Source organism: Pongo abelii, chromosome 2 (genome assembly GCF_028885655.2).
Source record: "Pongo abelii isolate AG06213 chromosome 2, NHGRI_mPonAbe1-v2.0_pri, whole genome shotgun sequence".
NCBI lineage: Eukaryota > Metazoa > Chordata > Mammalia > Primates > Hominidae > Pongo > Pongo abelii.
The window spans coordinates 115,562,213-115,576,543 of record NC_085928.1 but is presented as its reverse complement, the minus strand read 5'-3'; the positions used below and the strand labels follow the sequence as shown (position 1 = coordinate 115,576,543).

Genomic DNA, 14,331 nt, shown 5'->3' with positions numbered 1-14,331 from the left:
TGATCAAAGGCTTCCAGGGAAGCTGCAGTAAGCAACGAGTAGCAACCCCTGCACTCAGTTAGCACCTCATGCAACAGCCAAATCTCCAAAGGGGAGACCACATTCCCCAGGGACAATGCCAGGATGGCACCTATTCCTGGGGCTACCTGTGCCCTCCTCAAGGCACAGCCCCTCCGCTGGCCAGCCTTAACCAGGTTCCAGGTTCCACCCAGCAACAGAGACAGATGGTCCCTACAAAGACACCACCTAGGAGGGAGAAAAATTCTCCAGAGACAAATAGACCAAATCAGACCTTGTAGTCAAAGAAAGGGCAGTTTTCAAAGTCTGACCTCTAACCGGTGTCCCAGAAACCACTAGAGCCAAGTAAAGGAGAATAGATGTGTATACGATTTAGAGAACACTTCCAGGAAAAAGGTAGGGTGGAAGTGACTGGAGACTGCCTTCCCAAATTCCCATTTAAAATCTATGAAAACATTTGAAAATAAAAACATGTTCTAAAGAAGCATGACGAGAGTGGGCATCGCCCAGATTCCAGGAGGAAAGCCTCCCATGGTCATCAGTCCATCTTTCCTTGGAGCATCCAACCTTGTTCACGTAGCCCCTTTCCTGATGATGTTATATTCCCTAATAAGTGCCTGCAAGATCTGGGAGTCCCCAGTCCTACTCCCCACCAGAGGCACAAACAGCTGCTAGCCAGCTTTCACCAACATACCTCTAGCAGGAGTGATTTTTTGCCTGTGTGCCTAAGTCCCTCAAGCCTTAGAAACAGTAAGTCATTGCTCCAGTCATTTTAGAAATATTAGATAAGCCATTCCATTCACAAGAAGCTTCTTACATTTGCCTGAACCTGAGTGGGTCTCTTTGAATTACTAGAGGATCTGAAAGGAAATGTACAGCTACAAGGGAAACTAATGTGGGAAATGTAGTACAATACTTGCAACTTGCCAAGTCAGATACCACAAATGTTACTATAAACATCCTTAAAGAAGAATCTGCAAGAAACTGAACCAAAGAGGAAGGGAAAATAAGAATACAAAAGACATTTAGAAAATATTAAAAATTGAAATGCCACATATTAAAACCTACAAGACAGAGACAAAGCTGTACCCCTAAGCATTGTCCCTATAAATATTTTTATTATTTACACCAAGAAGGAAAATGCATGAACTAAACATTCAAATTCGTATTTTAGAAAACGTTATGTCCTATTGAATGTATAATGAAGAAAATAAAAGAAGGTAGAAGGAAAAATATTATATATATATATTTTTTGTTTGTTTGTTTGTTTGTTTTGGAGACGGAGTTTCGCTCTTGTTGCCCAGGCTGGAGTTCAATGGCATGATCTCGGCTCTCCGCAACCTCTGCCCCCAGTTTCAAGCGATTCTCCTGCCTCAGCCTCCTGAGTAGCTGGGATTACAGGCATGTGCTACCACGCCCTGCTAATTTTGTATTCTTAGTAGAGACAGGGTTTCTCCATGTTGGTCAGGCTGGTCTCGAACTCCCAACCTCAGGTTATCTGTCCACCTCGGCCTCCCAAAGCGCTGGGATTACAGGCGGTGAGCCATGGCACCCGGCCAAAAATATTATATTTTTAAATAGAATTTAAGGCCAGGTGCCGTGGCTCACGCCTGTAATCTCAGCACTTTGGGAGGCTGAGGCAGGCGGATCACTTGAGTCCAGGAGTTCAAGACCTGGGCAACATGGCAAAACCCCATCTCTACTAAAAATACAAAAATTAGCCAGGCGTGGCGGTGTGTGTCTGTAATCCCAGTCACTTGGGAGGCTGAGACACAAGAATCGCCTGAATCCAGGAGGCGAAGGTTGTAGTGAGTGGAGATTGCTCCACTGCATTCCAGCCTGGGCAAGAAAGTGAGATTCTGTCTCAAAAATAATAATAAAATAAAAATAGAATTTAATACATAAATAGAATTTAAGATATAGTTTTAGAAAAATGTAGAATTTAAGACAAATAGAATTTAAGACATAGTTTTAGAAAAACTATAGAATAGTTTTTAAAATAGAATTTAAGACATGGTTTTAAAAAAACATAAAAATAGGCAAGCCTCTGGCAAATCTAATCACAGAAAAAAGAAAACATATGAACAAAATGATAAATGAGAAGAAGAATATAGCAAAATATTCAGAGAAATTTTAAAACTGAAAAAGATTACCAATGAAAAATGAAAAAGCTATTAATAAATGGATTCCTTCCCATTTCACTAATTCCTTATATCCGTCTCCAAAAGATTTGCAGATATAAATCACTTTACTGGATAATTCTCTCTTTCTTTCTCTCAGAATACCTCATTTCCATGCTATTAAAAACATTTCAAGGCCGGGCGCGGTGGCTCATGCCTGTAATCCCAGCACTTTGGGAGGTCAAGGCGGGTGGATCATCTGAGGTCGGGAGTTAGAGACCAGCTTGACCAACATGGAGAAACCCCATCTCTACTAAAAATACAAAATTAGCCAGGTGTGGTGGCGCATGCCTGTAATCCCAGCTACTCCGGAGGCTGAGTCAGGAGAATCATTTGAATCCGGGAGGAGGAGGTTGTGGTGAGCCGAGATCGCGCCATTGCTCTCCAGCCTGAGCGACAAGAGTGAAACTCCATCTCAAAAAAAAAAAAAAAAAAAAAAATTCAATACATGGGAAAGATGGGGGGGAGCCATACAAGTCATCAAAAGAGTAAACAAATGCTGACAATAAATTTTATCAAAGATAGCACAAAATTTTATATATATATAAAATATTGATATGTATAATACTGATGTACATACATATATATATATAGTTTTATATAACAAGGCAACTAGTTACAAGGTATAATGAAAGAAAAGACTACATTTATAACGGCAACAAAAAACAGTAAAATTCACAAACAAATTTAACTAGAATTGTGGAAGATCTGTATGAAGAAAACTTTAAAGCAATTAGAGGAACACAAAAGAAGATTTTAACAAATGAAAAATATGACATGTTCTCAATGAGTTCCAACCTCATAAAGATGTCAGTTTCCTCTAGGTTAATTTATAAATCCTTTCATCGTGTCAATAAAACTAACCAAGTTGACTATAAAATTTACATGAAAAAATAAACCAACAAGAGCCATAAAAATTCTCAAAAGGAACCTCTAGCACTCCTAGACATTACAACACTAGACAATCTTGATAGTTAAAAAGTGTGGTTCTGGCATATGAAAACGCAGACCAATGGAAGAGAAAAGAAAGTCCAGAAATAGATCTGAATACCTAAGTAACATTTCACATCAGAGGATAAGAGGTGGACTATTTAACAAATGGTGTTGGGACAAATGGATAGACATCTGGGACGGAACTATGAAGTCAGATCTATTTATGACACCCTACCCTTGAATGAATTCCAAATTATTCAAGGATTTAAATTTTTTAAAAAGGAAACTATAAAAGCACTGTAAGAAAATATGAGAGAGTCCTTTTATAATTCAAGGCTAGAGAAAGTGTTTCTAACTATAAATCAAAATCCACGGGCATTGAGGAAAGTTTGTTAAATTTAATACAGGAAAAGAAAAAAATAATAAGCAAAATTAAGAGACCATTGACGCCTGCTTCAATTGTGATGAAGACATGAAGTAGTTGGGCAAACCCTCCCACAGATTATGAGTATTAAACTGGAAAAAAATATTTATAAGGACAATTATTTGAAGGCCCTGGAAGGTGAACAAAAGGAGGCAGAAACTGGGGCAGAGTTTCCTCTTAAAAGAAGTTACCTGCAATGCATAAGAATTATGAAAATGTTTAACTGTTTTTGTCTGAGAGTGTTTTCCAACTTCCCCACTCCCACCCCAAGACTGGCAAATGGCTGCAGTCCTGAAGATTTAAGGTGGCTGAGGGTGGGGTTCAGAGCTGGCAGAACAGCTGGAAATTTAGGGAGGAAATCCTGGAAGCACGCAAGAGAGAGCTAAGCAACAGGAGGCATAAAACAGGGAAATGACATACTTAAAGTGCTAGATAAACAAATTGTCAAGCACTGATTCTATATACAATGAAACTCTACTTCAAAAATGAGTATGAAATAAAGACATTTTCATATCAATATACACTGAGAATGTGTTGCCAACAGAACTGAACCACAAGATATATTAAAGGAAGTTGTTCAGGCTTAAAAGAAATACTACCAAAAAATAACTTGGATCTACAGGAAAAAAATGTCTTTAAAAGGTATGTGCCCATTAAAAGCAAAAATGATAAACTGTATTGTTGGGTTTATTGTGTACATTAGCATAACTATATGACAAAAAACAAACGGGACTAAACTGTGGCATGGTTCCTGTTTTACTTGAAGGAATTCAACGTTAACCCTATTGTGCCAATTTAACAATGCATTGTTTAATATCTGAAGAAACCACTAAAAATTGCAAATAAGTAAAGCTAAAAGGCCAGTACAGGATTAAAATGAAATACTAAATATACATGATTAACACAAAAGGAAGCAGGAATGGAGAAATAATGGAGTAGCAAAGGAACAACAACAATGACAAAAAAAAAAAAACAGATGAGATTAATAGAAAACCAATAGAAAAATAGCAGAGCAAAATCCAATTATATAACTATATTAAATGTAAATGAACTTTAGTCCATCAAAAGTCAGAGACTGGATTGATAGACTGCATAAAAAGCAAAAACCAACTATATGTTGTTTATAAGATGTATGCTACAAATACTAAGACACAAAAGGGTTGAGAGTAAAAGAATGGAAAAAGATATACCATGCAAACAAATAGAATAAGAAAGCTGGAGTAGCTATATTAATATTAGATGAAACAAATATTTAAATGAGTATTAGTAGAGTCAAAGAAGACATTCCATAATAATAAAAGAATGAATACATCAGGAGGATAATAATAATCATCATAAATATGTATGTACCTGATAATAGTGCTTCAAAATACACTAAGCCAAATTTGACAAAAAGAGAGAAAGAACAGACGAATCCACAATCATAGATAGAGATTTCAAGCCTCTCTTTCAGTAATTCACAAAAATGCTAGGCAAAAATCAGTAAAGGTACAAAAGATCTAAATGACACTATCAACCACCTTAACTTAACTGACCTTTTAAGGAGTATTTAAGAATGTGGCAGAATCCACATTCTTTCCAAGTACATGTGAAACATTTCCCAAGACAGACTATAAAAGATGTTTCTCTTTATTTCAAAAGACTGAAGTTTTACAGAGTATATTCTCTGATCATAACTGAACTGAAATTAGATAATAATCAGACAACCAGAAAACAACTAGAAAAGTATAAAATATTTGGAAATATTAAAAAACACACTTCTAAATGACACATAGGACAAAGAAGAAATCATGAGAAAATGTAGGGAATATTTTGAACCAAAAGGTAATAAAAACACAGTGTATTGACATCTGTGGAATGCAGCTAAAGCAGTTCTTGGACAGAAATGTATAGCTTTATACAATTGTATAAGAAGAAAAATCTAAAACCAACTGTTTAAGCTTCCAACTTAAGAAGCTAGAAATAGAAGAGCAAATTAAAATCAAAGCAAATTGAATGAAAAAATTAATAAAGGCTTTGAAACTTTCATATATTGCTGATATGAATGTAAAATTATGCTGTCAATTTGAAAAAGGTTTAGCAGTTTATTAGAAAGTTACATATACACTTTACGCAGGGCCCAGCAATTACACCTAGGTATTTATCCCAGAGAAATGCAAAAATATCCACAAAAGATTTTTATATGGAAATGTTCGCAGCAACTTTATTCATAATAGCCCTAAACTGGAAACAACACAAATGTGCATCAATAGATAAATGGGAAAACAAAATGTGGTATATCCATTCAATGGACTCCAACTTAGCAATAAAAAGAAAAAAAAAATGTAGAAATATACACAACAACATGGATGCATCTCAAAGCATTATGCTAAATGAAAGAAACCAGATACAAAAATATAGTATCATACATAGCATATGAAATGTATACGAAATTCTTAAAAAAGGCAAAACAAGTCTAGAATGACAGAAATGAGATCGATATTTGCCTAGGGTTGGGAGTGGGAGTCGGGGATTAACTGCAAAGAGGCATGAGATGTTTTGGGGGGTAATTGAAATGGTCTATATATTGATTGCAGTGGTTTATATTGCATAATTAAATAGGAGTTAGAAAAAATGGTCTCATTTATTCAATTTGCATTCTATTTGCTTTCAATATGTTCCTGAAAGATTAAAGCAGTAATTATGTTAAACTAGAAAAGCTGAACTTTTGATAAGAAAATATTTATATAAATACAGGACTTTTAAGTTAAAACATTAATTCATATGTCTGAAAAGCCAACACAAATGATAAAAAATGAATATTTTAGTTATACAGAGAACTCAAACTGATTAGAAAAGAAATAAAAATGATACAGAAGCAAAGATGGAAACACACAATTCAGAAACGAAAACATTAAAAGAGTCTAAATCAAATATTTCATGCTGTCATTCATACATGGGAACTGAAAAAGTGGATCACATGGAGGTAGAGAATGGAATGGTGGTTACCAGAGATGGGGAAAGATTGGGTGAGAGGTGAGGAATGGAGAGAAGTTGATTAATGAGTACAAAAAACAGATAGAAGGAATGAATTCTAGTGTTCAATAGCACAGTAGGGTGACTATTTAGTTAACAATAATTTATTGCATATTTCAAAATAGCTAGAAGAGAAGATTTGAAATGTTTCCAACACAAGGAAATAATAAATGTCCAATTGGGATTGATATCCCAATTACCTTTAAGTGATCATTACACAGTGTATGCATGTATCAAAATATCACATGTACCCTGTAAATGTGTGCGATTATTATGTGTCAATTCAAATTGTTTTAAGTCTAACCCATCTGGAAATTAAAGAAATGCTAATATTTTGAACTCCATAAATTAGAGAAGAAAAAATTTAATGCTAGCAAGAATGTGATATAATTGGTTATTAGAATACACTGCTGATGGCAGAGCAAATTGATACAAACTTTTTGGAAAATATTTTGTCTATATATATCATTAAAAGCATTAAAATGTACCTTTTTATCTAGAAAATCCATTTTTTTTTTTTTTTGAGACGGAGTTCTCACTCTGTCACCCAGGCTGGAATGCAGTGGCTCACTGGGCTCACTGCAAGCTCCTCCTCCCAGGTTCATGCCGTTCTCCTGCCGCAGCCTCCCGAGTAGCTGGGACTACAGGCGCCCGCCACCACGCCTGGCTAATTTTTTGTATTTTTAGTAGAGATGGGGTTTCACCATGTTAGCCAGAATGGTCTTGATCTCCTGACCTCATGATCCACCTGCCTCGGCCTCCCAAAGTGCTGGGATTACAGGCATGAACCACCACCCCCAGCCTAGAAAATCCATTTCTAAGAGTGTATCTCAAGAAAATAATAATTTAAGAACAGGGCTGCGTGCAGTGGCTCACGCTTGTAATCCCAACACTTTGGGAGGCCAAGGTGGGCAGATCACCTGAGGTCAAGAGTTCAAGACCAGCCTGGCCAACATGGTGAAACCCTGTCTCTACTAAAAATACAAAAAAATTAGCTGGGCACGGTGGCAGGCACCTGTAATCCCAGCTACTTGAGAGGCTGAGGGAAGAGAATCGCTTGAACCTGGGAGGCAGAGGTTGCAGTGAGCTGAGATAGCACCATTGCACTCCAGCCTGGGCAACAAGAGCAAAACCCTGTCTCAAAAAATAAAAAAAATTTAAAAATGAATAGCTTTATTTTTGGCATAGTGAACTGGTATAACAATTTTTTACAGACAAAAACAAAGAATAAGTAAATACATAAATATAGCTTTATGCAAAAAGATTTTTATGACAATGTTATAATCTACTAAAATGCTAAAGTGGTTAAGTACATTATGGTTTATTCACCTGATAAAATATTATATAACCATCAAAATGGATACCTATAAAACTTATGTAAACACAAAGAAAACCACTTAAAATGTGAACATAACATATGTGTGCTTTTCATTACAAATTGTAAAAAAATAAAGGTCAAAAATAAAACTGATTCTGCCAACATATGTGTTAGAATTGTTAGTGACTTTTTCTTTCTCTCCAGTGTAATCATTAACTGTCTTAGGTATATTTGTTTAAAAACTCAGGACAGGTGAGTGAAGGAAAAATACTTACTCTGCAATGTCAGTATTGTTGCTGTTGCTGTTTTTAGCAGGCCCTGTAGCCATGAACACACAGTTGATGATAACGGTGCTGATAATGAACATGCTGAACAATGTGGCCAGCATCCATTAAGGCAGATACGTTGCAGGATGGCATGCATCATTAGCTACCGGGTAAGATTGGGGGTGCCCCTGATGGTCCCCTTTTCTGCAGGTGCATCTAACTTCTGATTGAGTGTTGGCTGAGAACAACTCACAACTGTCCCCTCCTGTGGAGAACTGTCCCCTGCTGAATGGCAGCCTCCTCACTTGGAGAGCTACACACCCCCTTCTACATGTCTGACTGACTTAGGCCCTTGCTTCAAAGTGGGACAATTCTGTGGTGGAATTCATGCTCCAGAGTTCCTCGTGGGATCAGGATGAAGCTGACTCAGCTGAGACCATATCCTTGCTTGGCTCTTTGTTTTCTCCCCTTCTGCTTCCCTTTCTCCTTCTCCAGAAAGCACTCCTCTGTTAAATCACTTAAATAAGAATGCCCATATCAGGCTCTGCTTCTAGGGAACCAAACCCAAGTAGTTATTCATTGCCATTCTCCTCAATATTTTAGTAAATCTACCAACCCATATCTTTTTCTCATTTCCCTGTCTAAAACTTCCTAGTGTCTCCCCCAACCCTTGCATACATCAGAAATGCTTAATAATTCCTACCTGCCTTTATGCTTTAAGACTGACATTGCAAACCCTAAGTTTTAAGAGCCTGAAAAGGCATATAAATGGGTAAAATGGGGTGGTGTTCAGCCACAAGAGGGGTGCAGAGGTGGTGAGACAGAGCTTACATGCCCCCTCCAAAGAGGCAGCAATTCCTTACTCTACCAATTTTTGTCGGGTATTAACAGAAATGGGAACCTACCCTTGCCAGTTTCCATCTTTCAAGAAAAGCTGGAAATCTGGAGTATTCACATTAGAAAGTGTTTTTCAAAGTTTTAAGTACTGTGTAGGTCCAACACAACACATTATCAACTCAATATAGTGCACAGGTTGCCAGTTTACAACTCTTTAGGTGTCAGCTTAGATGCACCTTCCTCTAAGAAGCCATCCTTGATGCCTCTAAAGCACAGCAGTGCCTCTCCCTGCTACCACTTTCACACGACCAATCTCACTAAAGAAATTGCCTGCCTTTTAGTCTATGCCCTTCTGAGGCCATAGGACCCCAGAGAAGATGACATCTTGCTCACATCCAGCACAGTCCCTGCCTGCAGCAGTAGGCACTCAGCCAGTAATTGTAGAAAGAATTAGCTATTTGCTTCCATTCAATAACATGAACACCGTGGGGCACGTGCACTTTTCAAATGATCTGGACTTAGTAAAAGGTGCAATGAAAGGATATGAATGGACTGAGACTCTAATGGCTAAACTTCTGATTGAATTGAAAGGCCCAAAAATGAACAAGGCACGCTTGGCACTGAAGCGGTAGATTGTCCTCTTTTTGTTTAACACCATAAATGTCTGCAAAACAAAACAAAACAATACAAGAAAACACACACATACACAACAAGAATTAAATGCAGTGACAAAACAATATTTATCATGAATCCATTTAGAGAAAATTATAACATAACTGTTGGGCTGTGGAATATTTACCCAATGGGATACTCTAGAGGAATCAGAGATGGAAAACACGGGACCTGAAAATACCAAAATTAGGAGTATAGAGGAATAACTGGGGAAAACAAAACCCTTAATATTGTACTCCATGGTATGTATCAACGGGGAAAGGGACTAGGAGAGAACTTGAAGAGACAGAAATTGAGCTTGGACATTTAGATTCAGCAGATTATTTTAAATTATTTTGATTATTAACAAAAACTTTGTAATGAATCTTAGAATAAGTGACCTAAAGGGTCCATGTTTGCTATGCCACAGGTCTGAGAAGCACTGTGTGAAATAACCAGTCAATTCTAACCTTGAAGATCTTCAAGAAAAAAGTCACCAAGTTTCCTGGATTTGCTCTTTCTTTACCTCTATGGACATAGGGGCATATCTCCCCATGGTTCTTAACCAGCAGGGGAGGTGGACATTGCCCCTACAGAGGCATTTGGAAATGTGTGTGGGTATTTTTGGTTGTGTGCTGTAATGACTATGGGCTCTACTGGCCTTTACTGGGAAGACCCAGAGATGCCAAACAGGACAAACTTGCCAATGGTACATTATGCCCCCCCACAAAGTGCCCAATGGAGTCCCATTAAAGAACACTGAACCTCTGCCCATTTTCTCCTAGCATGACTCCCTGGGCACTGGGAATGAAGCAGCCACTGGACAACAACCTGTCACTAACATGCTTCTAACATCCACCTCCAGACCTCCCTCTTTCCATGTAACTGTAATCTAGCTATCCCCATATCTGTGCCCATGGCTGTCAGTTACAAAAGCCTTCAGAAAGTAAGCGTCATTCCTTTCTCCCCAACTCATGGCTCCTTTCAGATTTGCAAAAAATACTACTTGGCCATGTAATACAGCATGTTCTCAGGCAGGAGAGACAGACCTCGGCAACCAGGCCCAACGTCAGCACTATGAGTGCTACCTTGGCTCAGGTGCCAGAACGTCAGCCACTGCCAACCATCAACCTTCCTTTAATGAGCTGCTGGGATTGACTGGTCTGATGGTTATCTGGCTGCAGGGAAAACTGTGCTAGGATATTTTTCTTTGCCCCCATAATAATGAAATGAGCCACGGGGTTTTTTAAAAATATGAGCCAGGAGCCCAAGACCTGCTTTGGAAATTCTGTGCCTTTCCTTTGAACAGACAGACAATTTTAAGGTAGAAACAAACCTCTCTTTGAGGTGAGTCACCCCACATTAATAAGTGGTACAATATGGCTCTCCTTCTGTGCCCTTTGATTTTGATATTTTATTGATGCCTCTTCTTACTGCTTTAAATATTTTAACTAATGGTGTATTTAGCTCTACGTGCCAGGGTTTTAAGGATTAAAATGATAGGTACTAGCTCCCCCTGCCTACTTGCTGACACTTCTCTACTTCTTTCCCCTGTTGCTCTTCAAAATGGGGCTTCCAAAAAGAAGTAGCCTGTGATGATAAAAAGCACCCTTGGGTTTGCATCCTAGCTCCACCACTCACTGGCTGCTTGACCTGGCTTAAGCCACTTTCCCAGCTAGGCTCTGGTTTCCTCATCTGTAAGGTGGAGTGCTAATCATGATCACACATATCTCACATGACTGTTGAGGGCACTGGTCATGTGAGATCATGGGTGTGCAGAGCTCTAAACAGATATCATGTCTTCTTATTTAAAGGGAGGACCCAGGCTGAGAAGTGGTGGTCCTAGAATTACCACCCAGGCTGGAATAATCCTGTTCTCCCAGGACTGTCAGCTGCACACCAAACTGCTGCCTGACTCATGGGTCTCCTCTCCAGCATTGAAGCAGAAGGAGACCTCTACAGTTAACTCACCTCCAAAAACTATACCTCCAAGAAGGCCCTGGAATCCTGGGGCATCAGAAAAAGGAGAAACATTGGAGTGTTTTTGCTCCTTCACTTCTTTCACCCTTGCTTGTCCTTCCTACTTATACTCTACTTTCCTCTGTATATGTGGTCCTCATTTGGCCTGACAACCCTAAGTCTGTCCCAATTGAAGGACATGCAAATCAGGCAATCTTTCTTTGAAAGGTCAGTTTCTTATGGATGCCAGCCAAAGATGCTCTCAGCATCCCATATTTTCTAGGGCTTCCCCAAACCTGCCAGCCTGCTAGGCCTCTAACCTCAGTATGGCAAGGTGGGGTTTCCAACCTCTGCTGGATCGCACTGCGAGGTGATGATGGCAAAATCTTCTGAGCCTTTCCTGAAAGGACCAAGTGCACTCACAGCCTCGGGCTCTAGAGCAGTCATGTGGGAGCTCAAAGTTTACATTTCCTCACTTGGGAGCTCCTTCAAGAAACCTTTACTAGAATTTCCCTGCAAGAACTGCATCCAGGCAGATAAAATAGCAAGGCTTTCACATATTTGCATTGAGTTTACATAGAATCTGCATGTGCCCCTTGGTTACCATTTTCTTAGGTTTCATTTATCGAGCTCCTACTATGCATCAAGTGTTGTTTGAACCCTGTTAGTCTCATTTAATAGCCTAGAAAGCCTATTATCGAAGAGTTTTTAAGGTAAAATCTTGTTGCTATAATGAGCATTTCTGGACCATGATATTAATCCTTTGTATCAGTATAATGCATCAAAGTGATAAAGTGCTTTCCCAGCATGTCTATGCTCTAAGGTAGGAACATCAGGCATTATTTCTACTATACAGATTTTAAAAGTGAAGATTAGTAAAGTGACTTGCCCAGAGTCATAAAGCCAATCACTTGAAATGGCCTGTATCTAACTTCTGGGACTACTAATCCAGTCCTCTTTCCGGACTTCATTTTGTGTTTTCTCTGTTTTCCTTTTATCCTTTTGCAGTCCCTCATCCTCATCCTCTCCTCTAATACATGCATTGCAGAGAAAAAATGAGGACTGAAAGGAGTTTTCAGGACTATCAAGGCAATGCCAGGGGATGACAGCAAAGAAGAGGCACAGCCTGCCTGCTATAAACCCCAAGATTGGTGTTTGGAGAACCTGTAACACCAGTTCTAACTGCATGGTTAGAACACCCCCACCTCCTCATGAAGTACCTTATGATTTCGGTAGAATGGGTCCAAGTCTTCCAGAGGCTTTCCTATGAGCTCACGAGGAATGTCGCCATAGAGCTTGGGCAACTTCCTGGAGGCCTTTAGGTCAAGCTGAGGCCGAGGCTGGGGTACTTCCCCTGTCTGGTCTTTAGACTTCTTTTTCTCCTTTTGGATGGCAATCCGCTTCTCAATTGCAGCCAGAGAGTCAGAAGTAAAGGGGCGGAAATTCCGCTCATCTGGAAAGATGACTGGGTAGCATCTGTCATCCATCTTCACCCTCAGGACAGAGACAAGCCACAGATCCTCAGAAAGGCCTCAGGAGGCAGGAATAAAACAGCCTGCCCTAGGATTCCAGTCTTAAAGGATGGTGTCATAAGGATCTACAAGAGCTGAGCTGAGGTCAGGGGGCTTGGGAGCTGATTGGCTGTGAAGATCAGAAGAGATGACCACCACTGTGGGTATAGCAGGAACTTTTGGCATAGACAAAACCAAAGCAGGGCATCATTCCTGGAGGACCTGGCAAGAGGCGGGAAGTTGAGTTCAAGAACAAGTGAGCAGAAGAAGCCCAGTCTCTAAAGCTGAGACCTAGACATTAAGCAAGACAATAAGGCTAAGCTGGCTGAACTGCTGAAGTGGGATCTGCAAGTAGCAGGCAAGTGGCCACCATGGCCCAAACAAGAGAAAAAGGAATAGGGAATTGACTGGGCCATAGTTATGGGTTGCAAAAGCAAAATTGAAAGTGCATGGGTCTTTTCTCACATCTAGTCAGTAAAGTTCTTAAAATGTGATGAAATGGGAACAAAAGAGCCATAAACATAGGCATGAACTGCGACCCCATGCCAGCTCGCTCACTTCTAGGACTTTGGCCCTAAGAAAGCAGAAAGGGTTTGTTAATAGGGTTACTCTACCATTGGATAATAGCTTCTTCGAGGACTTTCTCTACAGTCCCAGGGTTCAAGCTAGACACTGAAAAGAAGCAGTAGTGTTCAGGTTGAATGCCTATATTCCCCATGCCCGCCATCCTCTTTCTTTCTAATTTACTGGATGCTAATCTAGGGCTGACTCTTATACCCACTCCAGGAAATTATACTAAGAAACCCAACATATCACTGGTTTGTTCGTTCAACAATTATATGCCCTGTGTCTGTTCTAGGCATGGTGCTAGGCACTAACAGTGAAGAAACACAGTCCCTGGCCCAACAGTTATACTGTCCTGGAGTAGTAGAAAAGACGAAGACAGGAAATTAAAATAGAACAAATGCTACTACAGGGAGAAGTAATGGGGCTATGTCTATGCATAGGATAGGCGTCTCATCATAGGATAGGCGTCTCAACAGGGAATCAGGGATTGTTGTCCAAACCTTTAATGTCTAAATTGAGACCTAAAGGAGATGTAAGACTTAGGAAAAGAGAAAAAGGGGGACATTAGGATGCTCCAGGGAGAACAAATAGTGTGTACAGGAACCCTCAGCTGAGAAAGAACATGATGTCCAGCAACTGGTTCTGTTTGCCA

General features: G+C 39.5%; 1 protein-coding gene across 3 annotated transcripts in view; it reads right to left on the bottom strand.

Annotated features, from left to right (window-relative positions):
* Nucleotides 1-14,331, bottom strand: part of SCN11A (sodium voltage-gated channel alpha subunit 11) — a 199,528-nt gene that overhangs the window by 84,650 nt on the left and 100,547 nt on the right. The window contains exons 5-7 of one of the 3 annotated variants that reach the window (XM_024244941.3): nucleotides 12,822-13,095; nucleotides 9,537-9,655; nucleotides 8,164-8,265 (exon numbers count right to left, since the gene is read on the bottom strand). In XM_024244941.3, the coding sequence (XP_024100709.3) occupies nucleotides 8,164-8,265; nucleotides 9,537-9,655; nucleotides 12,822-13,088 (488 nt within the window). In that variant the 5' untranslated portion in view covers nucleotides 13,089-13,095. Of the gene's footprint in view, nucleotides 1-8,163; nucleotides 8,266-9,536; nucleotides 9,656-12,821; nucleotides 13,288-14,331 lie in introns of those variants that run through there. The other 2 variants (XM_024244942.3, XM_024244939.3) reach the window with 2 other exon arrangements.